This window comes from Miscanthus floridulus, chromosome 15 (assembly GCF_019320115.1).
Source record: "Miscanthus floridulus cultivar M001 chromosome 15, ASM1932011v1, whole genome shotgun sequence".
In the NCBI taxonomy this organism is placed as follows: domain Eukaryota; kingdom Viridiplantae; phylum Streptophyta; class Magnoliopsida; order Poales; family Poaceae; genus Miscanthus; species Miscanthus floridulus.
This window is the reverse complement of record NC_089594.1, coordinates 3,147,864-3,173,007: the sequence shown is the minus strand read 5'-3', so window position 1 is coordinate 3,173,007 and position 25,144 is coordinate 3,147,864. Positions and strand designations below refer to the sequence as shown.

The window sequence follows — 25,144 nt, the reverse complement described above, 5'->3', positions numbered from 1 at the left end:
TTATCATAAAATAAAGTTGAAACCACTAATAGTATGGGCCTGTCTGGCACACTCACAACAGCTCGCTGTTTTTTTTTATCAAACACTTATTTTTACAATCCTCCTCTCACAGAGACATGAGTTGGGATGAAGCTGAAAATAGTAGCTTATCCCAGCTCTCTCCCTCATGCGCTGTTGGTGAAGCTATTTTACCAAACACTTTTTTCAAAACAGCTTCATAAAACAAACTGCTTGTGAAGCTGTTTATAAAAAAAAAAATAGTGAACTAAGCTGTGCCTAACAGGTTCTATATATTTTAAAACAAATAGAATAGATCGAAACGAACTTACTATTACTAAACAGGAAAGCTCATGTGTATGTATGTATAAATATAGGCAGCGCGATCGATAGAGCAGGTAGCTGAGCAGAGAAGAAAGAGGGAGGGGGGGAGCGGTTGTTGGCACGGACGGACAGGCAACGCGCGCGCTTGTCCGCGCGGCGGGAGCGCGCGCGCCTTGCAATCATCATTCCAGAATCAAACAAGCATGGCGCAACCAGGCCGAGGCGGGGAGGAGGGCGCTGGAATGGCGGAGGTGGAGGGGCAGCGGCATGAGCGATGGAGGAACGGCGACGGCGGCCGGGACGAGGCGTGGCGGCGGTGGGCGATGCTGGCGGCGACGGTGTGGATCCAGGCACTGACGGGGACCAACTTCGACTTCTCGGCCTATTCGTCGGCGCTGAAATCCTCGCTGGGTGTCTCCCAGGAGGCGCTCAACTACCTGGCCACGGCGTCGGACCTGGGCAAGGCGCTGGGGTGGTCGTCGGGGCTGGCGCTGCTCCACATGCCGCTCCACGCCGTGCTCATGGTCTCCGCCGCCATGGGGCTCGCCGCCTACGCCGTGCAGTACTACTGCCTGGTCGCGTCCGTCGCCGTCCCCTACCCTCTGGTACGTGCGTGTCGTCGTCATTGTCATTGCTTGGCGGCGTGTCCAGCTGATGTTCGATCGTTGAGGTTGGGCCGTGGTTGGCAGGCAGTGCATATAGGAGTATATGTCAGTCACCCTCATCGATCAATTACCAGCCGTCTCGATCGTTTCGTTTAGTCTATGAGAAAGAAAGAAAGAAATAACAAAAAAAGAAGAAGATAGGAATGGACGTAGACGACGATGGAGATTGTAGAGTCTGATGATGGGGAATCAGGGACGGAGGCAGCGAGCAGCAATATAATGGCCAATGGCCAATGGCCGCCGGAGCAGAAAAGGACGCCGGCCCGGGTAGTGCTTGTGCCGCGCGTCCTTCCGTCGTCGGTCGCGACGACCATGCCGTGCCGGCCGGCTCCTATTCGGACGCCGTATTATCTTGCTGTGCTTCTATATATTCGGAGGGTGACGGACGGACGGTGACCAGCAGTCCAGCACCAAGCAAGCACGCTACTCCACTGTGGGCTGTTGTGGATGGGAGATGGCTCCATCTGGCATCTCCTTTCCTTTTCTTGAAAAGACAAAGATCGTATTTGCTCAGCTGCACCCGTCGGAACGGATCTCCATCTCCTTCCTTACGTTTATTATCCGAACCAACCCATTCTCACCTTACCTCTTCTTTGTTTCCCCTCTCCCTTTTCTTCTTCTTCTTTGTTGTTATTTTACCGCGCGTGTTTATTACAGAACACATACTTTCTTTAGCATTCGTATTTCAAAGCTTTTCGTATGGTGCTGATCGATTTTCTTGTCATAAACTATACAGTCCTGTCACAAACTATATATATAGTCATAGAATTTTAAAAAATAATGAGGGTTTTCTTTATATTTCATTCTCACATAGTGATTATTGTCTTTGTACATTAAGAATCCCTACAGATGGCAGTGTTCGGATAAAAAAATAGTTAGATTCTAGAATTTCATTCTAAAATGCAAGTGTTTGGCATTCTTATTCTCCTATCACCTTCTCATGCATTTTCCTTAGAAAATCCGCCGAGCAAAAGTGACATGACATGAGATGGGGATTAGACATCCATCATCAACCAGCGGAGTATCCAGCAATAGTTAAGTTACTTCATCAACAACCAACCGTAAAAATTAAAAAAAAAAAACCAACCAACCAACCAGTACATTTCAAATTCAGTCTCAGGTCTGAATTGAATGTTATCTGCAACTAACTCAACTCTGCTTTCCTCCTACCAGTCTGCCTCTGCTCTGCTTTTCACTGCTAGATGAGCCACCTGCACAACACGCGCGCTCTCGCAAAGTTCTAACTTCTCCTGTTTCTTTGTCTAATAACCTGATAAAACAAACACATACTCCAAACTGTATACGTTTCTTTTTTCTGGTAAATATCTTGTTCATTGATAGGTGTGCCCAATCCGAAAACCCTTTTTTCAACAGTCAAACAGTGACAACATATTCCAGCAACTAGCATCAATCAAGGAATCAAAATCCTGGGGAAGCGTGAAATGTTCTTGCTTCTATTAACAAGCAAACCACCCCACAGCACCAGCAGGACACTATCTTTATCCACACTAAAAAATCTTGAAGGCCTAGTAGTAGTACACAAAGGTAGATAAGTTCTCAGCCACTGCGAAATAAGTCTACCATCACACCAACAAACACACATCGCAATCACATCATGCCATTCCATTCTCACAAGTCACGGCTGCATCATCCACCTACTCCACACCTTCCTTCAATACATTCAGGAGAAATATGTGGCATGTCACAACACATAGACGGAATCACAAAGTTTTAAGGTCACATTGCCACAGCACCGTTACAAAATACTATACAGTATTTGATACATAACCTCGCTTCCCTTCACAGCTACTCAATGCCTACCACATATCAGGCTACTGGGAATTGCTGAGGAAAATGAGATTACATGTCCCATTCCAAGCCCATTTTAAAAGCATTTATCTCTACATCTTCAAAGGGGAAAAAATTTGTACATTCTTCCAGTAGTAAAATGCATTCCAGGCCCTATAGATAGGCCTCCCAGCATAGAAATCAACCCTGCAGTTTTCAGTAGATAGTCTATATTAGCACACCGGTTTTCTTGACAAACTGATTGCAAACACTTCACTCGAATGTATTCAAGCCAAGATGTAGAGACGACAGAGGTTAAATTGTCAATTAAAGCCATAATATGCAAATGCAATTTATATTGAACTTAATTATATCATCAAATTCCGATTCATATGTTGGCCCTTGCAGGTGTTCTTGGTCTGCTTGATAGCAGGGTGCAGCATCTGCTGGTTCAACACAGTATGCTTTGTTCTCTGCATACGCAGCTTCTCTGCAAACAACCGCTCCCTGGCCCTCTCCCTATCAATAAGCTTCAACGGGCTCAGCGCTGCCTTCTACACTCTCTTTGCGAATGCCCTATCCCCTTCCTCCCCAGCTGTATACCTCCTCCTCAATGCAATCCTCCCTTTTGGTGTCTCTGTTCTTGCACTCCCAGCAATCCTCCTCTGCCACACAAATGACAGCCACCTCCAAAGTGCGCCCAGGCATGACAGGCGTGTCTTCCTCGGTCTCTACATCCTCGCATTCATCACCGGCATATATCTGGTGGTCTTTGGATCTTTCACCGCAACCGGCTCTACTGCATGGGTCATCCTCACAGGTGCCATGGTCCTCCTCGCCCTTCCTCTCATCATCCCTGCCTGCTCCAGTTGCTCATATGTGGATACAGATGGCCCTGGCCCTGCATCGCCACTAAACCATGATGATCCACATAAGCCACTCCTAATCAGTAACAATCGTCAGATGGAGTCCAATGCGATGGTGCAAAAACCAATGGAGCACCAGACGCACGGCAATTGTTGTGGAACAATAGTGGGCAAGGGCCACCTGGCAGCGCTCGGTGAAGAACATAGTGCAAAGAAGCTCATTCGGTGTGTGGACTTCTGGCTCTACTACACAGCCTACTTCTGTGGAGCCACTGTTGGCCTGGTATACAGCAACAACTTGGGGCAGATTGCGCAGTCATTACAACAGCAGTCACAGCTCACCATGCTACTTGCTGTCTACTCATCCTGCTCCTTCTTCGGTCGTCTTCTTTCTGCACTACCTGACATCCTTCACAGGTATCTGTTTTGCTTTATACACAAACATATATCTCATCATATCACATGCTTCCTAACTAAAATTTGTATACAGGAAGGTGTCACTTGCTCGCACAGGGTGGCTTGCTGCTGCATTGGTCCCAATGCCAATGGCCTTTTTCCTTATGTGGAACCAACAAGATGCAAGCACCCTGGTAGCAGGAACAGCACTAGTTGGCCTAAGCTCAGGGTTCATCTTTGCTGCAGCAGTGTCAGTGACCTCCGAGCTCTTTGGACCAAATAGCGTTGGGGTGAATCACAACATCCTAATCACCAATATCCCACTGGGCTCACTCCTCTATGGCCAGATTGCTGCCATGGTATACGATGGAAATGGCCAAAAGATGACAGTAATGGATAACAGCACTGGCACTGTTGACACCATGATTGTGTGCATGGGGATGAAGTGCTACTCAACCACCTTCTTCCTGTGGGCTTGCATCACATTTCTGGGGTTAGCATCAAGCATAGTTCTATTCATACGAACAAAACCAGCTTATGCTGCTGCTGCTAGCCGGTCAAGTTGTAAGCACCTTCACCAAGTTTCCAGTTAACAGAGAAACTCCTTTATCAGTTCCTTACTGATTTGAAACCACAGTTAGCTTGTACAAAAGAATTGACTTAGTTCTAGGTGAAATGGGCTAGATACAATACACGAAATGAATACCATGACAAGAGACATCAAGAGGATAGAAAATTATCAGCTTATCAGCTAGTATGTAAAGTACAACCAGTATTACCTTTACTGGGATTAATACTAACAAGTAGGCCCAAGGTTGGATGAAGTCAGTTTGGAATGTTTATTACTGGTTGACTGAGACGTGCAAAATCCTCTGTATTTACTGTTGTTATGTACGTTGAAATTTCGACCAATGAAAACATGGCATTTCAAAGGAAAGAATTAATTTTTTTAAAGTACTTCTCACGGTATATCTAGTAACATCTATACCTTAAATAATCAACCTAATAATTCTTGTACATTTATGATCAAAGTTAAAAAAGTTTGATTGACAAGAATATTCTAACTTGGAGCTAGTGCTACTTAACGGCGTATCACATGGTAGAGTTCCGAGCAAATAACTTATCTTTCAATCTTTGTCAGGGCAATAACGTTTACATTAAATAAGGAGGGCAGCGAGTTCTCTAAATAGCAGAAAATGACACGAAAGTTCTAAATTTTGGAAGGATGTCCTAGATGGACCACTCCAGTGAGCTGTAATAAAAAAAGAAATATAATTCAGTATGGAACCCATGGAGCATTCGATTCAGGCAATGGACCTTTGTCACCTTTCTAAACCTATAATTTTGTTATTATATTGTTAAATAGCACGGTAGAAAGCGAATCAAGTGTGGACACATGCCTATGAACCTTTAAACATTCCTGGAAGCTACCGTCCAGCAATTTCAGATTAGGAGAGAATATTCACTGGAATGCAAAAAGAATCACATTTGTATTACTTCATTTGAGGGGTTACAACTGGAGAATGTGAATGCAAATACTTGAACAAAACAAAGATGATCGGAAAGTAATGGCTTAATAGCTGATATGTTAAAGTACAAAACCAACACACCATTCACAGTCCACAGAGCATGAATACTAACAAGTTTGCCCAAGATAGCATGAGTCAGTTTAGACTGTTGTTGCCAGTCAAATAGAATTGTGTGCAAAATGCTCCACGTTTACTGTTTTTATGTTATACTTAATGGCTTAAAGTATGCAGGACTTCGGAGATTGGATCTGATTGGCATTTCAGCTTTCTGCCTAAAATGAAGTCAAATAACTTCTCTTTCAACTTTCAATCTTTATTAAGGAGATACTGATACAGCAAACAGGGGATCAATGAGTTCTTCAAATAGGACAATATGACAGAGAAAGTTTAACTTTTGCAAGAATGGTCAGGATGGACTACTCAGGTGTTGAAAAGGAACTAAACTTCATTGAGCAATAGTTGAAAAGGAACTACACTTCAGCGCGGGATCCACAGAGCATTCAATTATTGTACAAACAGACATACAACTTTCATCTCTTTCTATACCTACAATTTCGCTGTTATAATGTTAAAATATGTAATAACACATAACAAGTGAAATCCAGTCTGAAAGTGTATAGGTTGTCCCCTCGAAAAAAGAAATAGCTCCGTTACCTATAGGCCTTCAACCTTTCCTGGAAGGTAACATCCATCCAGGCATCCAGCAATTTCCGAAAAGTAGTACAAATTATTCACCAAATGCAAAAGACTTTTTTTTTTAGAACGTGCTTTAGCCCAAATGCAAAAGACTCACATTCATATTACCTCGTTCAAGGGCCTACGAAAGTACGAATGGAAGATACAATCACTTGACAGGACACATGACTAATGACTATTTCTTCTGTTGTTCATCATGCTTGTGCCATGGGTTCAGGGCTTCCCTCATAGCTTGGGCCTCTGGACTGCTTTCCCAAGCTCGTTTTTCTGACTCCAAGACAACAACCTTATCATCTGTACATATAACCATGGAGAAGATATATGTAAAATGCCTTCCTGTGCAGAAGTGAAAAAATAGAGAGCCTGACAGGATGAATGGTACTAGGCAATCTGAACTCGTTTTGTGGCCACCAAAGTATCAGAAGTTTGGATTGTTGTTACATGGGAAGATGCACTGAACCAACAACTGGTGATTCGTGGTAAATTTGGGAACTTTGGCAATTACCCAATGACTTAAACAAGCCCATTAGTTTCGTCGTCAACCGTCAGCTGGTCTGAACTTGGATGACTGGAAAAATGCAAGTGCCAATTGGATCTAGAATAGCAGCAATGCTGCAGTTGAAAACTTTGCAATCTGCCTAAAGCTACCTACAGGTTAAAAAAAAACTGAGGACTGGATGCAAGCTCTCAGATGGACAGCCAATAATAATTGATTCAAGTGCGACTGATTATTAGAGATCAGAAATAAATTACAAGGGTGAGGGGGTTGGATGCTGAGCAGAGCAGGGAGGGAGAAACCTACAGAAGCCCGTGTGGATCATGAAGAGCTCCATGGCGGCGCCAATGGAGGCCCCGACCACCGAGATCTTCAGGTACCAGCCTGCGAATTTCATGCACGCACCCTCTGAATTCGTCCCTCGGTCAGGGAGAGTTTGCTCCTAGCAACTGCAAACTGCGACCGACGCACAACGCGGTACGAATCAAAGACCAATCTCATGGATGGAATGAATGACTCTCGCATCGAGAACTAGTGTGCTTGTGGGGGTAAGGTAGGAGCGAAGGGGCGTTGGTACTTACGGGTCGGAAGCTAGTGGTGGCCGGAGATGGAGATGGGGACGACGGAGACCAAAGCGGCGGAGCGGCGGCGGGTTTCTGGTGAAGAACAGTGGGGGCAGTGGCATGTGACGCCGGCAGTGTGTTGGGCTCGTTGAACTAATTCCACATTGGCCCATGTTGGCCTAGTACGAAAGCCCACCACATGTACATACTTGTCGACATGTTTATTTATTTTTTTTTGAATCAATGACTATTTGAATATTTTGAATGGACTTCTCAAAAAACAATGGGAACGGTAGATTTTGTCCATAATTTTTGAAATATTATAATTTTTTTTTGCTGAAAATGGTACGCTTAAAATTCTTAATATGTTTTTGCGATCAATTCTTAGTATTGGTTATATACTATTAATTAATCGTTAAACTAGTGTAGTGATGACTAGAGGGAGTATACGCTTCTTTATTGGAGTGTAATTGAAAATAAGATAGCAAAGGGGCACTGTGACTGAAAATATTTGAAATGATCGTTAAAGGCGAGTAGCAATCTTGAAAGATCTATTGGGCAGAATTGCTCCAAGAACCACATACTCCCTCTGTCCCAAATTATCTGTCGCTTTTGGTTTTCGTGTCGCAAGTTTGACTCAATTTGTAAAAAATACGTGCAACATTGTATCTCCTAATAAATTTATTAAAAAACTAGATTTAAATATATTTTCAATGATACTAATTATTTACCATAAATATTAATATTTTTTAATATATATTTTGTCAAAGTTGTTTCTCAGAAAACGAAAACGATAGATATTTTAGGACGGAGGGAGTATATCATTTGGTTCATCTGAAAACCTTCTCCTCATGGGGCCATTGGAATCCATGACATGGTTCACACAAAATATTCCAAAATTGTCACAGCTTGCTGACGTATCTACATTTAAGCAGTCAGTATCAGCAATTCAGCATCGCCAAGACGCCAAGTGGATTTGATGCTTTCAGATACCAATCAGTGGACAGCAAACCACCCTTGGTAATTCTGCACTACTGCAGTTTGAAGGGAAGGAAAAAAAAAAGAGTTGTTTTTCGTTATCCACCAATTTAAATCGAGAAAATTGAATATTTGACACCTAATTTGGGCGCCCGTGAACATTTGACATCCAATTCGCGCGTCGTTGAAAATTTAACACTCTAGCTACGAATTCGTTGAAAACAGGGGTTTTCTCCTCCTTTTCTCCATTTAACATTTTTTTCTTTTTTCTTTTGCTTTCCAAGGCAACGTACGAACGCATCTCTCTCTCCCGTACTCATTTTTCTTCGGCTCTGTTCTTCACGCCGCCGCCGCTGGGTGCCGGAAGAGGCACTGCCGCTAGCTGGGCGCGCACGGGGCCAGGCTGGGCGCGGGGCCGGTCGCCGGTGCTGGACGAGCTGGCCATGTGTGCGCACGGACGGTCGCCGGTGCTGGACGCCGGCGCTAGCCAAAGCCCGCCGTCTTCGGCTCCACCGCTGATGGCGGCGCAGGCCAGAGGCGCCGCAATGGTCGAGCAACAGCAGACCAAGGTACTTTGGTCATTCAGCGTTGGCTTGGAAAGCAAAAGAAAAAAGAAAAAAATGTTAAATGGAGAAAAGAGGAGAAAACACCTGTTTTCAACGAATTCGCAGCTAGAGTGTCAAATTTTCAACGACATGCGAATTGGATGTCAAATGTTCACGGGCGTCCAGATTGGGTGTCAAATATTCAATTTTCTCATTTAAATCCTAGTTGAAATATAATATGGATCATACATATAGTGCTTTCTACAAGAATTACACCGTATTTTTGTGAAATTGTTGCATTTGTGGCCATACGTTCTGTCTGTCTGAAGTCAAGTAACCATTTGGCTGAATAGGAGGCGAGATATTCTTCCTCTCGCTCGCGCGCATGGTGACCTCGCCGCCGGTAACGGTGAGGGCGGTCGCCTGCGCTCTCACCCTGACCCCGTCATCACGGCTCACCCGCGCCTCCTTTCGCGCCTGCCTCGCACAGTGCCGCCGCCGCCGCTGGCCCCCTCGATGTAGCGGGAAGCAAACTGCCGTGGTCGAGGAGGAAGCAGCTTCTTCGCGGGAGGCCAAGAACGGAGAGGGGGACAAGGGGCGCGGGATGCAGGGATGGTTTGCTCTGGATACGATCGGGCTGGACATCCTCAGCATCGCTCTGCCCGCCGCGCTCGCGCTCGCCGCCGACCCCATCGCGGCGCTCGTCGACACCGCCTTCGTCGGTCACTTAGGTGAAGTGAATCTTTCCTCTTTTCCTCAATTTCTGCCTCTCTGGGGGGTCTCATGCTACAGATGGAAACATTTGATTGATCTTTCCTGTTTTTCCTAGTTTTGTCAATGAGCATTCGCTGATATTTAAATTAAACTACCCATAATTTTTCTGTCATCAGGTTCGGCCGAACTTGCTGCTGTTGGTGTATCAATTTCAGTGTTCAATTTGGTGTCAAAGCTGTTTAATGTGCCCCTGCTTAACGTGACCACATCCTTTGTTGCTGAGCAGCAGGCAACGGATGATGGTTTCAGTGGGACACTAATGGTAAGCTGCTGAAGATTTCGAACATTTGCTAACAATAACCCCACTATTTGTGTTACACTAATCTATTATTTAGTTCTCGCTTAGGATACGACTTTCCAAGGTCTCCTGAAGAGTTGACCCCGAAAAGGAAGTTTCTTCCAGCAGTATCAACATCATTGGCTTTAGCTGCTGGTATTGGGCTGATGGAAACTGTGGCACTGATTTTTGGATCGGGGACACTAATGGACATGATCGGCATACCTATTGTAAGTAAGAAGTTTAATTTATTTCTATTCTCAGAAACTTTAGTATCAATGACTTGGCACCCAGTTGGTTATCCGCTTAGCCAGTATTTTTTTTTTTAGTTACACTACCCAAAAATTGTCATACCTAGCTATGTTTCTTTAAAATAGAAGTATCATGTACCTGTCATATAGACATATACCTTGTGTCAATAGTTGAATTGAAGACCATGAATAACTGTAATACTAACACCTTATTTTAGTTTTGACATTTGACGACGACGACAACAACAACAACAACAACAAAGCCTTTAAGTCCCAAACAAGTTGGGGTAGGCTAGAGTTGAAACCCAACAGAAGCAATCAAGGTTCAGGCACGTGAATAGCTGTCTTCCAAGCACTCCTATCTAAGGCTAAGTCTTTGGGTATATTCCATCTTTTTAAGTCTCCTTTTATTGCCTCTACCCAAGTCAACTTCGGTCTTCCTCTGCCTCTCTTCACGTTACTATCCTGACTTAGGATTCCACTACGCACCGGTGCATCTGGAGGTCTCCGTTGCACATGTCCAAACCATCTCAACCGGTGTTGACAAGCTTTTCTTCAATTGGCGCTACCCCTAATCTCTCACGTATATCATCGTTCCGAACTCGATCCCTTCTTGTATGACCGCAAATCCAACGCAACATACGCATTTCCGCGACACTTAGCTGTTGAATATGTCGTCTTTTCGTAGGCCAACATTCTGCACCATACAACATAGCAGGTCTAATCGCCGTCCTATAAAACTTGCATTTTAGCTTCTGTGGTACCCTTTTGTCACATAGGACACCAGACGCTTGCCGCCACTTCATCCACCCGGCTTTGATTCTATGGCTAACATCTTCATCAATATCCCCGTCCCTCTGTAGCATTGATCCTAAATATCGAAAGGTATCCTTCCTAGGCACTATTTGACCTTCCAAACTAACATCTTCCTCCTTCCGATTAGTAGTGCCGAAGTCACATCTCATATACTCAGTTTTAGTTCTACTAAGTCTAAAACCTTTGGACTCTAAAGTCTCCCGCCATAACTCCAGTTTCTGATTCACTCCTGTCCGGCTTTCATCGACTAGCACTACATCGTCCGCGAAAAGCATACACCAAGGGATGTCTCCTTGTATGTCCCTTGTGACCTCATCCATCACTAAAGCAAACAAATAAGGGCTCAAAGCTGACCCTTGATGTAGTCCTATCCTAATCGGTAAGTCATCCGTGTCTCCATCACTTGTTCGAACTCTAGTCACAACATTGCTGTATATGTCCTTAATGAGCCCAACGTACTTCGTTGGGACTTTATGTTTGTCCAAAGCCCACCACATAACATTCCTTGGTATTTTATCATAAGCCTTCTCCAAGTTAATAAAAACCATGTGTAGGTCCTTCTTCTTCTCCCTATACCGCTCCATAACTTGTCTTATTAAGAAAATGGCTTCCATGGTTGACCTTCCGGGCATGAAACCAAATTGGTTCATAGAGACCCGCGTTATTGCTCTCAAGCGATGCTCGATAACTCTCTCCCATAGCTTCATAGTATGGCTCATCAACTTAATTCCCCGGTAATTTGTACAACTTTGAATATCCCCTTTATTCTTGTAGATCGGTACCAATATACTTCTCCTCCACTCATCAGGCATCTTGTTCGATCGAAAAATATGGTTGAACAGCTTGGTTAACCATACTACAGCTATGTCCCCGAGGCATCTCCACACCTCGATTGGGATACCATCCGGTCCCATCGCCTTACCTCCTTTCATCCTTTTCAACGCCTCTCTAACCTCAGATTCTTGGATTCTCCGCACAAAGCGCCTATTGGTGTCATCAAAAGAGTCATCTAACTGAAAGGTTGTGTCTATATTCTCACCATTGAACAATTTGTAAAAATACTCTTACCATCGATGTCGGATCTCATCCTCCTTTACCAAGAGATGCTCCCTTTCATCCTTAATGCACTTAACTTGGTTGAAGTCCCGTGTCTTTCTCTCACGAACCTTAGCCATCCTATAAATGTTCTTCTCTCCTTCCTTCGTACTCAAATGTTGGTAAAGATCCTCATACGCTCATCTGTTATTCTCTCCTCCTTTCATCCTTTTGACATTTGAGCCCTGTCAAAACCTGATTTGTTGTGTATTATCTATGTAGGATTCTCCAATGCGAATACCAGCTGAGCAATTTCTTACATTTAGGGCATATGGTGCTCCACCGATCATGGTGGCACTTGCTGCACAGGGTGCATTTCGTGGGCTCATGGATACAAAAACTGTCAAGCGCCTCAACGCCCAACGTCGCCGGGCCGCGGCTACGTAACTCGTAGTCGCGCTCCAGGCCTTCACCGTGAGAAGATCTCACCGGTGGCTTGAGAGAGTTTGGGAGAGAGAGGAGCAACTTTAGGATAATTGATCTTGCTTAATTCTCTCCAAGTCTGTTACACGGCATATATGGCCAATGGCCCAACCAACTCTCCTATAATTAAGGCATGCAAAAGGAAACTAGGTCCTATCTTTCTAAACTTAGCCACTGATGGTGGCACCTGCCTTGGCCGCGCGCTCCGCAGCCCTCCTGGTGTCACGACGGCGCCTATAGGTGCGCCCGTACATGACATCTCTCCCCCCCTCGACGTTCAGCTCGTCCTCGAGCTGAAACTGGGGAAATTTGTCGCTGAAGTCTGCAACATCTTCCCAGGTAGCACCAGCAGTGGACTGCCCTTTCCAGCGGATGAGCACATGCCGAACACCCTTTGCCAGCCGGTACCGAACAACCTACTCCGGTTCTGGAGTCACCGCCCCATGATGAATGGGTGGGAGGGGAGGTGGCGTAGCCGGTGGTGCGCCGACGAACTTCTTGAGAAGGCCGACGTGGAAGACATCGTGCAGCTTGGCGCGCGGGGGCAGCGCTAGCCGAACAGCCACCTGGTTGATGCACTCGGTGACTTGGTAAGGCCCGACGAAGCGCGGCTTCAGCTTGCCCTTGGGCGCCTGGGGAAGAGAGGAAGCTGCCCGTTGGCGAAGGCGCAGCAGCACCCAGTCACCCACGGCATAGGAGACCGGTCGATGCAGGCGGTCATAGAACTTCTTCTGGACAGCCTGGGCTTGTTCCAGGCGATAGCGGACATCCGCTAGGAGCTCCTCGCGTGCAGCCATTGTCTTGGCCACCGCCGCCACCCGGGTCTCTCCAGGCTCATAAGAGCGGATGGAGGGGGGGTCCCTACCGTAGACCACCTTGAATGGAGTGTCCTTGAGCGACGATTGATACGCCGTGTTGTAGACGTACTCCGCCCATGGCAGCCATCGCAGCCACTGCCGTGGCCGATCCCCAGTGAAACACCGGAGGTACATGACGATGACTTTGTTGGCCGCCTCCGTTTGGCCATCGGACTGCGGGTGGAAGGCGGACGTCATGTGCAGCTTGGGCCCGGTGAGTCGCATCAGCTCCCGCCAGAACGTCGAGGTGAACACGGGGTCTCGGTCCGACACCATGGACTGAGGGATCCCGTGGAGGCGAACGATCTCGCTGAAGAACGCCTGGGCGACGGACTCTGCACTGTAGGGGTGAGCCAGTGGAATAAAATGGCAGTATTTGCTAAACCGGTCGACCACTGTGAGGATCACCGATTTGCCCCCAACGCGAGGCAGCGCCTCGATGAAGTCCAAGCCGACGTCGGACCACACGGCCTGGGGAACGGGCAGGGGCAACAGCAGGCCCGCCGGGTGCAGGTGTTCAGATTTGTTGCGCTGGCACGTTGCGCAGGCACGGACGAAGTCTTGGACCACGCGGCGCATGGCGGGGAAGTAGAAGTCCCGGCGGAGGCGATGTAGAGTCCGCTGCACCCCTTCATGTCCGTCGTCGTGCGTAGCAGCCACCACTTCGAGCAGCAGGGGGGAGTCCGGCAGGATGTAGAGGCGGTCAGCATACGCCACCATGCCGTCCAGCAGCGACCACGGCGCTCCCCTAGTGCCGGCTGCTAGTTCATCCCTGAGGGCGACCAGGGCTGGTTCTTGTCGTTGAGCATGACGAAGACGGTCGACGAAGTCGAAGCGAGGCGCGGACAGCGCCAAGACCGAGCCCACCTCGCTGGTGTCGCGCCGGGACAGCGCGTCGGCGACGGTGTTCGTGGCACCCGGCTTGTATTCCACCGAGAAGTCGAAGCCGAGGAGCTTGCCCACCCAATGGTGCTGCGGGATCGTCGAGAGGCGCTGGTCGAGGAGGAATTTGAGACTGTAGTGGTCGGTGCGGACGAGGAACGCGCGCCCCCACAGGTACGGCCTCCAGTGGCGCACGGCGTGCACCAGCCCAATGAGCTCCCTCTCATACGCTGCCAGAGCGCGGTGGCGGGGGGCGACCGGCCTGCTGAAATAAGCGATCGGATGGTGCTCCTGCAGCAAGACCGCCCCGAAGCCATGCGTGGACGCGTCACACTCAACAATGAAGCCCTTGGTGAAGTCGGGCAGCGCCAACACCGGGGCCGACGTCACGGCTGCCTTGAGTGCGTGGAAAGCTGCCTGGGCCGCGTCGTTCCAGGAAAAGCCCTCCTTCTTCAGCAACGAAGTGAGGGGCGCCGCAATCTTGCCGTAGTCGTGGACGAACTTGCGGTAGTATCCGGCGAGGCCCAAGAAGCCACGCACCGCGAGCGCCGAGCGAGGTGCCGGCCAGTCGTGAATGGCCTGCACCTTGGCCAGGTCCATGGCCACACCTTGGGCGGAGATGATGTGGCCTAGGTATGCCACGGAAGGTGACCCAAAGATGCACTTGGATCGCTTGACGAAGAGGACATGGCGGTGAAGTTCGGCGAGGACGGTGCGGATGTGCCTCAAGTGATCTGCCCACGTCTTGCTGTAAATCAATATATCATCAAAAAAGACAAGGACGAACCGACGAAGAAATGGACGGAGCACGTCGTTCATGAGCGCCTGGAATGTTGCCGGAGCGTTGCATAACCCGAACGGCATCACCAGGAACTCATAGAAGCCGTCGTGGGTTCGGAACGCCGTCTTGTGTACATCAGCTGGCCGCATCCGGACTTGGTGATAGCCGGAGCGGAGGTCCAGCTTGGTGAAGAACTGCGCACCATGCAGCTCATCAAGGAGTTCGTCGACAACGGGGATGGGGAAAGCATCCTTGACGGTGAGGGCATTAAGAGCGCAGTAGTCCACGCAAAACCGCCAAGCCCCGTCCTGCTTCTTGACCAGCAATACCGGCGATGAGAACGCCGAATCGCTGCGGCGTACGATGCCTTGGTCCAACATGGCGGCGCATTGCCGTTCCAGCTCGTCCTTGTGCACCGCCGGGTAGCGGTAGGGCCGAACCGCCACAGGTGTAGAGCCGGGCTTGAGGACGATGGCGTGATCCCGTGCTCGCTGCGGTGGCAGCCCCGCCGGCTCGGCAAACACCCCCTCGAAGGAGTGCAGCAGCTCCTCAAGGAGGGCGTTCGGTGTCGTGGTGGCGGCGAGTAGGGGTGGCCGACGGTCGGCGACGTCCGACCAGGAGACCTATCGGCCTTGGTGCAGGAAGGAGACGGTGCGGGCGACGAAGTCCCACACCACCCGGCCAAGGGTGACCATCCATTGAGTCCCCAAGACGAGGTCATACCCCGCGAGCGGCATGACGAAGAGGTCGATGAAGAACGTCTCACCCTCGATGATGACCGGGGCGCGGCGGATGACGCCCGGGCAAGTGACGCGCTCGTCGTTGGCCACGGTGGCCGTGAGGCGCGGACGCGGCTGGATCGGCAGGCCGGTGCGGCGGGCGGCGTCCTCGGCGATGAAATTATGTGTGGAGCCGGTGTCCAGGAGCGCGACGAGGGTGGTGGCGCCCAGGGAGACCCGCACCTGCATGGAATCACAGATGGGCATACCGGCCACTGCCCTGAGTGAGAAGACAGGGGCGTCGTCCTGCTGATCGTCCCCCGCTGGTTCCGCGTCGGCGGCCGCGATCTCGACGCCGTTGAGGTAGAAGATGCGGTGGCAGACACGATTGTGGCCGCGGGAGTACGGCTCATTGCAGTTGAAACAGAGGCCGAGACGGCGCCGTTCCGCCTGTTCCTCCGGGGACAGCCGCTTCAAAGGCGGGCCATCCTGTCGCGGCTGGGCCGCGGCCGCTGGTGGTGCAGGAAGCGCGAGCAGCGGCGGCGGAGGCGCCGGCGCTGGCAGCAGGGCACGAGGGGCTCCCCGGGTGGCCGGTGGGGGTAGCTGCGATAACTCCATCTGCTCGACCTGACGGGCGAGACTCATGGCCCCGGCGAGCGTCTCCGGATTGTGGATGCGGACGGCATGGCTCAACGGGGGAAGAAGGCCGCCGGTGTAGAGTTGGACGCGCTGGCCCTCCGCGAGCCGACCCGCGCGCGGCAGCGGAGCCTGGAACCTGTTGGAGTATTCCTCCACGGTCCCGGTGCGGCGACACTCCGACAACTCGAACAGGGGCGCCGAGCGGAGAGGTGGACCGAAACGAAGGTTGAGGAGGTCCTTGAATCGTCCCCATGGCGGCGTACCCTCGTCTTCCTGCAACTGGATGTACCACAGCTGCGCGACGTCCTCCAGATTGTAGGAGGCCATCCACACGCGCTCCTCCGGCATGGTGCGCTGTTGGCGAAAATAGGATTCGCATTTGTTGATGAAGAGCATCGGATCGGTCTTGCCATCGAAGCGAGGGAAGTCGAGCTTCTGGAATCGTGGGGGCCGATCCAGATCACGAGGAAGCTCCTCGCGCCCGCCGCCGCCGTTGTCCGACGACGATGACTTGTCCTTCATGGTGGCCATGTCGGCCTTCACGGAAGACAACTCAGTCTGGAACGACTTCATCATCTCCATGAGGTCCTTGATGGTGGGTTCAGCCATGGTGGTGGAGTGGCCGGTGGAAGGAGTGGACGTGGAAGGGGGTGGTGGAGGGCTGGAGCGGGTGGGAGAGGATGTACGTGACGCCGATACCAGGTTGTCAAGCGCCTCAACGCCCAACGTCGCCGGGCCGCGGCTACGTAACTCGTAGTCGCGCTCCAGGCCTTCACCGTGAGAAGATCTCACCGGTGACTTGAGAGAGTTTGGGAGAGAGAGGAGCAACTTTAGGATAATTGATCTTGCTTAATTCTCTCCAAGTCTGTTACACGGCATATATGGCCAATGGCCCAACCAACTCTCCTATAATTAAGGCATGCAAAAGGAAACTAGGTCCTATCTTTCTAAACTTAGCCACTGACGGTGGCACCTGCCTTGGCCGCGCGCTCCGCAGCCCTCCTGGTGTCACGACGGCGCCTATAGGTGCGCCCGTACATGACAAAAACACCTTTATATGCTGTGGGTAAGATTATATGAAACTCTTTTAGCTGAAATGGACAAAGTAGACCATGTGAACTTTTGCAATTATGTATTTCTTATGAGCAAGTTTCAGGATGAAATGTCTTGTGCATGTATTGCCACTTCAGTTATCTGTACAACTAGTTCAGTGGTCATCTAGAAATTTAACAGTAATAGACCTGTCAATGTTATCAATTTTAGATTTAAAGTTCCCCATTAATGAGTGGCAGTAAGATCTAGGAAGTGATAGCTACTACCAATGCAAGTTGTGAGAACTTTGCCTGATGATTGTCTTATTTATGATGTTTATGTTCCTGCAAACGACAAAAGTAAAGATTTAAGCATTCTGGATGCAGGTGTTGGCAACCTAGTAAATGTCATACTTGACGCCATACTTGTTTTTCCACTTGGTTTAGGAGTTAGAGGTGCTGCCTTGGCAACAGTGACCTCAGAGTATGTTGAATCCATCTTCAGAATTTAATGTGTTTCCTTTTTTTGGATTGTCTTTTCATCTTCAACTGCACTCATGAGAACTAAATCCTTGGTACAACTATCTGCTTGTTGTCAGGTACGTGATAGCTTGCATCCTTCTTTGGAAGCTGAATAGTAAAGTAGTACACTTTTCCAGAAATGTAATTGGTTGTGGAATCATACGTTATCTAAAATCAGGTTGGTGGATGCTCCAAATATTGATTCAGGACAAACTTATTTTGTTGCTAAAACTTTTTGTTGCAACTCCATTAATATTTAACATACTCCAAATTATAGGTTACTAGATCAGAGCAGAGCCCCATGATAGCCACTTTAACTGGAAACTATTCTGTAGGTGGACTTCTGATTGGCAGGACTATTGCAGTACTCCTGACCATGACACTGTCGACATCGCTGGCTGCAAGAGAAGGGTCAGTGCTTGCAAGTGTGGCTGACAATTTCTCTTCTGAATGATGCGCTAGCTCTTGCTGGGCAGGTATGTACATTTACAATATGTGACATTTCTTGTCTAGGGTCTTATATTACAAATCTGTATGTGTTCTGTTTTAAAGTTTCCATAATCAATGCAGGCTCTTCTTGCGAGTGAATATGCGAAAAGGAATTACAAGCAAGCTCGTTTGGTTTTATACAGGGTTCTGCAGGTTAATAATGCACTTTGGAGTTCAGAAACGCTGCTGGAATATCTTACCTCCAGTCATGAGCTGCTTGCTGATACGTTTTATTATAAATGTAGATTGGAGGTGTAACTGGAATTGCACTGGCTGTGGCTCTGTTCTTTGGGTTTGGTTCTTTTTCTGTGCTGTTTACAAATGATCCGGCAGTTTTAGACATTGCCAAATCTGGAGTCTGGGTAATGAAGAATAATTGGAATAAAGCACCTGACTTTCAGAAGTAAAGCATGATATTGTTTATGCTCATTGTGACAATATGAACTCTTGCAGTTTGTCACTGTTTCTCAGCCGATAAATGCTATTGCGTTCATGATCGACGGGCTGTACTATGGCGTGTCTGACTTCGCCTATGCTGCATACTCTATGGTATGGATGTCGTTTTCTATTGTATCCCCATTAGGTTGTCATAACTAAACATAGCGGGATTCTGGCGTGCTTACAGTTTTTGGCATCTGTGTTGCTAAGTTTTTTGTTGGTGCTGTTTCATCGGCATTCCTACTTGTCGCTGCTCCTAAGCTTGGTCTTGGTGGTGTTTGGTCTGGTCTAGTTCTTTTTATTAGCTTGAGAGCAGCTGCTGGATTTTGGAGGTACTACCTGAGGTCCAGCTGCCCCTTTTCTTGAAATATGGATAGCGTAAACCTTGGTGACTCATAGTATTTTGCTGTTGTGTGCAGGTTAGGGAGCAAAGGTGGACCATGGAAGGACATCTGGTCAGATACTGAGCTGATAAGTGACAAGAAATGACCATGTCTAGGTGACTCAGTAGGAAGATGGTAACAAGGATTATTGTCGGTACAGAAAGTGACCAACTAGTGAATATTTGTAGTTTTGCTGTACGTTGTGATCAGATGTGGCCTAGCACTCAATGACACAGGATTTATACTGGTTCAGGCAACGTGCCCTACGTCCAGTGTAGGTCGGTCGGTGACTTTATTCCTGAGCCCAGGTGCTCGAAGTCTATAGTGGGGTTACAAACGAGAAGGAGAAAGGAGGGGTGTACGAGAGGCCCGGTCGGGTCCGACCGAAAGGGCCGAGGGCGACCGGAACTCCGCTATGAGCTAGGTGTTCAAGCGTGTGCTTGAGGGGTTTTTGAGCTATCGATCTAGTGAGACTGAACTTGAAGAAGTGGACCTCCTTTGTTGGAGGGAGCGCATCCCCTTTTTATAGATAAAGGGGATGGTTTTATAGGTGAGAGGGAGAGAGTACGGATGTTTCTAAGCCTTGTTGCCCACGCCGATGAGGGTAGCGATGATGGTAGGCACCCACAATATTGTTGATGTCACTGTAGAATGTCAGGTGCACATGGGAGGTTGCGTTGGCTTCTTCAGGAAGGGTGGATGTTGGTACCTGCAAAATACTATTGGTGTGTGAGGAGTCCTACCCTGTGTGCCAGGTATGGTGAACCCTGACGCCTACTATCGATGCCCAGCGGTGTGTGGGAGGCTTTTTGCCGTATGGGAGCCCGATGGCGCTACAATACTGTAGACACAAACGTCGGCGCCTACAATACTGTTTGTGTCAGGGCGGTTGAGGAGCATTGTTCCCGCAGGCGTACAGGGTATGGTCCCGGTATCGAGGTTTGACTTTGTGCACTGCCTTCGCCGTTTGCCCCTTGTCCCTTCCGGGCGGGTGTCCCCGGTCGGATGGCCCTAGTTGGCCTTGGCCGCGCCAGTCGGAGAAGAGTGGTAAGCAGGCTTTCTATGGGGTCCCCGGTCGGAGACGCGGGGTCGGAGTAGGAAGCGGTGCTTTGGGCCAGGCCTTTCCGATCGGGGAGACCGCCCGGAGGCGGCTGGTGCCCGAAGCGAATGCTCCGGTCGAAGAGGTGGGCCGGAGAGGTTGACGAGCGAGCGCCTATTTTTGGGTAGACCTTCCGGTCGTCGATCGGACTGTCCCTCCGGCCCGTTGTGTCTTAGGCTCTTGGGCCGGCCCACGAACTACATGCTGTTTTCCTAGGCCGAGCCCTAGCGTAGAAGCCGGTCCTCGAGGGACCCCGGGTTTATGAACCCGACAAGAGCCCCCGAGCCCCTGGGCAATTTGAGCAGAATCGTCTAGGGGATTTTTGTCCTACCGATAGGTGCGCGCGAGCGCACCCGTGGGTGTAGCCCTCGGGCGGTTCAGGCAGAACCGGCTGGGTGGTTTTCTGTGTTGTCAGCAGGGGAGGTTTTTCTGTTATGTCGGCGGGTGCGCGCGAGTGCACCCGCGGGTGTAGCCCTCGAGCCCTCGGGCGGTTCGGGCCGAACCGGCTGGGGGTGTTGCTTCGGCGGACGTGCGTGTTTTTAGTTTTTGAGACAAAATTTCATTTAACCTCGGCGTCGTTGTGTAGCCGAGGGGTCTTTTAGGCGTGGATGAGACAGAACTTACTGATCTCGGCGTCGGTGCGCGCCGCGGATCGGGTGAGAAGGTTAGTTCAGAGAAACCGCTGGCGTCGGTGCGCGCCACGGACGGTGATAGCTCGGTTCGGTCGTGTTAGAGCTCACTGATCTTTGGTGTCGATGCGCGCCGTGGGATCGAGCGAGGTAGGACCACGAACGGACCCAGGCGTCGGTGCGTGTCGTGGATCGCGGGAGTTAGTTTTGTTAGTTCAGGAATCGGACGAGCCGGAGCTCGTGGATCCTAAGTGAAGCCGTTACGCGAGTTTAGGAGTCGTGGTCCCAGGTTGATTGGAGCGTAGTCGGAAGTGAAGCCGTTACGTGAGTTTAGGAGTCGCGGTCCTAGGAGCCGTAGCCGGTTGTCATAGATCCTGTCGACGCGGGTTCGGGGTCACGGTCCCTAGAGCCGTAGCCAGATGTCATAGATCCTGACGACGCGAGTTCGGGGTCACGGTCCCAAGGTTTTTTGGAGCGCAGTGAAGCCGTCTGAAGCCGTTACGCGAGTTTAGGAGTCACGGTCCCAGGTTTATTTGGAGCGCAGTGAAGCCGTCTGAAGCCGTTTTGAAGCCGAAGCGTAGTTAGTTGGTTAAAGATCGGACGAGGCGATGCTCGCGGATCCTGGCGTCGACGCGCATCGCGGGATCGGGTGAGTCGGAGTCGTGGATCTGGCGAGTTCGAGGTCGCTGTCCTTGGCGTTTTTCTTAAGCCCCCGAGCCCTATCGGGCCTTCGTGGGGGTCGATGTGAGTATTGTGCGTTACCCCATCCTCGGTTCCTCACAACCGGAGGGGCTGAGTTTCGTCGCCTGTCCCGATCGCTCGGGCTCGAAGATTAGCTCGGTGAGTTCGCTAACGGGTGTGATCGAGTGGAATCCGGGTCCATCGTTCGTGACGGGGTCGGCATAGCCCTCTTGTGACATTTCACTACTCCTTTGCCTACAGCCCGACAGATGCCTAGGTCGTTCCGAAGACCGACCCGGATGGCCTAACGGCCTCCCCTTCGATGGAGATTCTGTGGGCCTAGCGAGAGGTTCAGGATCGAATGAGAAGGTTGAGATGACCCGGTCTGCCGGACCGAGCTAGGGTCGCACGGTGCTCATCTACGGTTTTCTCCCCTGGCTCTGTTGGTTGCCCATGTCGAATGAGGCAACCACCGCTTCGTGACGCAACACGGAGCGTTCTGATGCATTTCGTTGCACGTGCGATGCTTAGTTCCTGAGCCCCCAGGCGGTTCAGGGCCCGAATCGTCCGGGAGGCGCGGGCGTATGGAATGAAATGCGCGTATGGATGTATGAAATGATTTTATAAAGAAATAGAGGGGGTTTTGATAGTGTTTACCTTGGCGACTCGAGTGACGGGGCTTGAAGAGCTTCAGTCGGAAATGTCCGACCAGGACTCGAGCTCGTCGTTCGTGACGGAGTCGGCATGGCCCACGTGGGGCGTCCCTTAGCTTCCTACCCATGTCTCGAGGTTTATCCTGAGCGATTTGATCGGCTTGGGGGATCGGTTGGTCTCCCGGTGGAGATTTCGTTTTAGGTCTCCCCTGGCCTGGGAGCGAGGAGCTGTCTGCGTGTGGTGATGCTTCGGTTTTCGCGCCCGATCGTGCGATAGTGGTGGGCCATACCCAGGCCACGTCTCGCTTTGCCAGGCGACGTTCCGTCTAACCCAGCGTTGCTCCGTCAGTCAATGTGCGTCCCTTCGGCCAGGGCGTGTCCCATCGTTTCCCATCCGCATTGAATGGGGGCAGAGTTTTGCGCTCTGATCGTCTGCTTCTCTTCTTTAAATAGGGGGAGGGAGAGGGCTCTCTGTCGCAGTCCTTTTGCTTGTTCTCCAACTATTGTCTCTCTTCATTCTTCCTTCTCACCGAGAGTGCCTGTATGCCGCGGCGGTTCCTAAGTGGGAGAGAGAGTGAGCGAGGGGGAGGACTTACAAATCCTTTTGTGAACCCGGAGTGTGATGTTGGACTGGAAGTGATGCCGGATCTGATCTGCGAGGCCTTCTTTGGGATGGAGCCGTGGGTAGATTTTCTTTGGTGGATCTTTCCCGGGCGAGCTTCGTCGGAGGGGAGGTTACTCATGATTGTGCCGGTGGAGGGTTCCTTGCCTATAGCCGCTCAAGTCGGCTAGTTCATAAAGTTTGATGAGATTTCTTCTAGCCATGGCGGCCATACCTCGGTAGCGACGCCCCCACCCAGGAGCTGCCTCGACTGCATGAGAAGGTTTGGAGCTCCATGTTCTTCTGCTGAGCATCTATAGGTGCGACACCCTAGAGGTATCTATTGCGTTTTGCTAAAGTCAAAGGAGCGGAGTCGAGCAGGTCCTAGTGGTTGCATCCAATTTCTTCTTTGGCTTCCAGGCTGAAGGGTCGAGATGGCGGACTAGAGGGGGGGTGAATAGTCTTTTCTAAAATTAATCGCGTCGGCTAACCAAAACAAGTGCGGAATTATAACTATCGGTCTAGCCAAGACTACACCCCTCTATCTATGTTCTCTAGCACCTTGCAAAGATACTAATTATGCAACTAAGGTGCCGGGCTAGCTAGAGCTCTCCTAAACAATTCTAGGAGCAAGGTTACACAAACCTATGCCACTAGTACTTTAAGCAACAAGGGAGCTCCTACACATGCTAGTAAGCAAAAGCATAAAGCTAACTAAGCTCACTAGCAATGCTCAATAACAAGGCAACCAATGCCTAATTAGAGAGCGCAAATACTTAGTTACACAAACTAAGCAATGTGACTAACAAGGTTACTAAAACCAAATTAGCCACGCAAGGGAGCTACTTCTATGCTACACAAGCAAGAAGGTAATTAGCAAGCTACACAAGCTATCTAATTACAAGAGCAACTACACAAGCTTAATATGTATAAAAGTAATTGCAAGCTTGTGTAACGGGGATGCAAACCAATGGGAAGAATAAGGTTGACACGATGATTTTTCTCCCGAGGTTCACGTGTTTGCCAACACGCTAGTTCCCGTTGTGTCGACCGCTCACTTGGTGGTTCGGTGGCTAATTAGCATCACCCGTTAAGCCCGCACGTCGGGCGCCACAAGAACTTACCCCTTGAGTGAGGGTAGCTCAATGACACGCTTTACTAGAGTTGCTCTTCGCGGCTCCCGCGGGGCGAGCACAATGCCCCTCACAAGCACTTCTTCGGAGCGCCACACAAGCTTCTTGCGCGCTTCGATGGAGACCACCACCAAGCCGTCTAGGAGGTGGCAACCTCTAAGAGTAACAAGCACCACCGGCTTGCAACTCGATCACCTAGTGCCACTCGATGCAACCTCACGATGCAATCGCACTAGAATCGCTCACTCACACAATCGAATGATCACTATCAAGTATGTGTGAGATGGAGGGCTCCCAAGCACTCTCAAGTATGGACACAAAGTCCCCCAAGGTGCTCCACACCAGCCATGGCCGAAGGCCACTTCTATTTATAGCCCCAAGGGCTAAACTAGCCGTTACCCCTTCACTGGGCAACGGTCGGGCCGACCGGACGCTCCGGTCGTGTTTACCGGACGCTGGACCTCAGCGTCCGGTCGCCCGCAGACGACCACGTGTCCTGGTTCCAACGGTCACTTAACTTGACCGGACGCAGCAGCTTTCAACTGACCGGACGCTGGACCCCCAGCGTCCGGTCGTTTTCAGTAAGGTACCGACCTCGACCGGACGCGTCCGGTCACACTTGATCGGACGCAGCCAGCGTCTGGTCACACTCCAGCTTCTACGTCATCGTACGTCAGCCTGACCGGACGTAGCCTGCCAACGTCCGGTGCATCCAGACCCAGTGTCCGGTCAGTTGACCGACACCAGCATCTTCGCGATCAACTCGTTTTCACTTCTAAATTCTTCACCCTTGCTCCAATGTGCTAACCACCAAGAATTTGCATCCGGCGGAATAGAAAATAGGCCTTCCATTTTCCCGAAAGCGTCGACACGATCAACAATGATATGATCCACTTCATATCATCACATGATCATATTGGTTCATCGATCTTGACTCTACTTGCTCTTCACCATTGCCATCGTCCATCGGCGCCAAGTCTTGCTCAAGCTTCACCGCCACGCGGTCCATCACTCCAAAGCCTTCGACTTGCCCTTCACGCTTGCAACCGGTCCATCAAGCCAAGTCTTGTCTTGATCTTCTCCACCTTGATCACATGACTCAATGTCATGTCTCATGTGCAATAAGCT

At 50.0% G+C, this 25,144-nt stretch overlaps 1 protein-coding gene and 1 pseudogene across 1 annotated transcript; both read left to right on the top strand.

Annotated features, from left to right (window-relative positions):
- Window positions 1-431: 431 nt before the first annotated feature.
- LOC136508683 (protein NUCLEAR FUSION DEFECTIVE 4-like) lies at window positions 432-6,420 on the top strand. The gene is made up of 3 exons (XM_066503432.1): window positions 432-926; window positions 3,183-4,057; window positions 4,131-6,420. Exons 1-3 carry the CDS (start codon window positions 525-527, stop codon window positions 4,627-4,629), a joined length of 1,776 nt encoding a protein of 591 aa, XP_066359529.1. The 5' UTR covers window positions 432-524; the 3' UTR covers window positions 4,630-6,420.
- Window positions 6,421-9,170: 2,750 nt separating this feature from the next.
- On the top strand, window positions 9,171-20,517 carry LOC136508685 (protein DETOXIFICATION 44, chloroplastic-like; annotated as a pseudogene).
- The last annotated feature ends 4,627 nt before the right edge of the window (window positions 20,518-25,144 follow it).

Bases quoted from the DNA above. Each gene is read 5' to 3' on its own strand.
- LOC136508683 (XM_066503432.1), top strand. From the start codon at position 525: ATGGCGCAACCAGGCCGAGGCGGGGAGGAGGGCGCTGGAATGGCGGAG. The intron at 927-3,182 runs GTACGTGCGTGT...TGGCCCTTGCAG, and splicing joins TCGCCGTCCCCTACCCTCTG to GTGTTCTTGGTCTGCTTGAT. The intron at 4,058-4,130 runs GTATCTGTTTTG...ATTTGTATACAG, and splicing joins CTACCTGACATCCTTCACAG to GAAGGTGTCACTTGCTCGCA.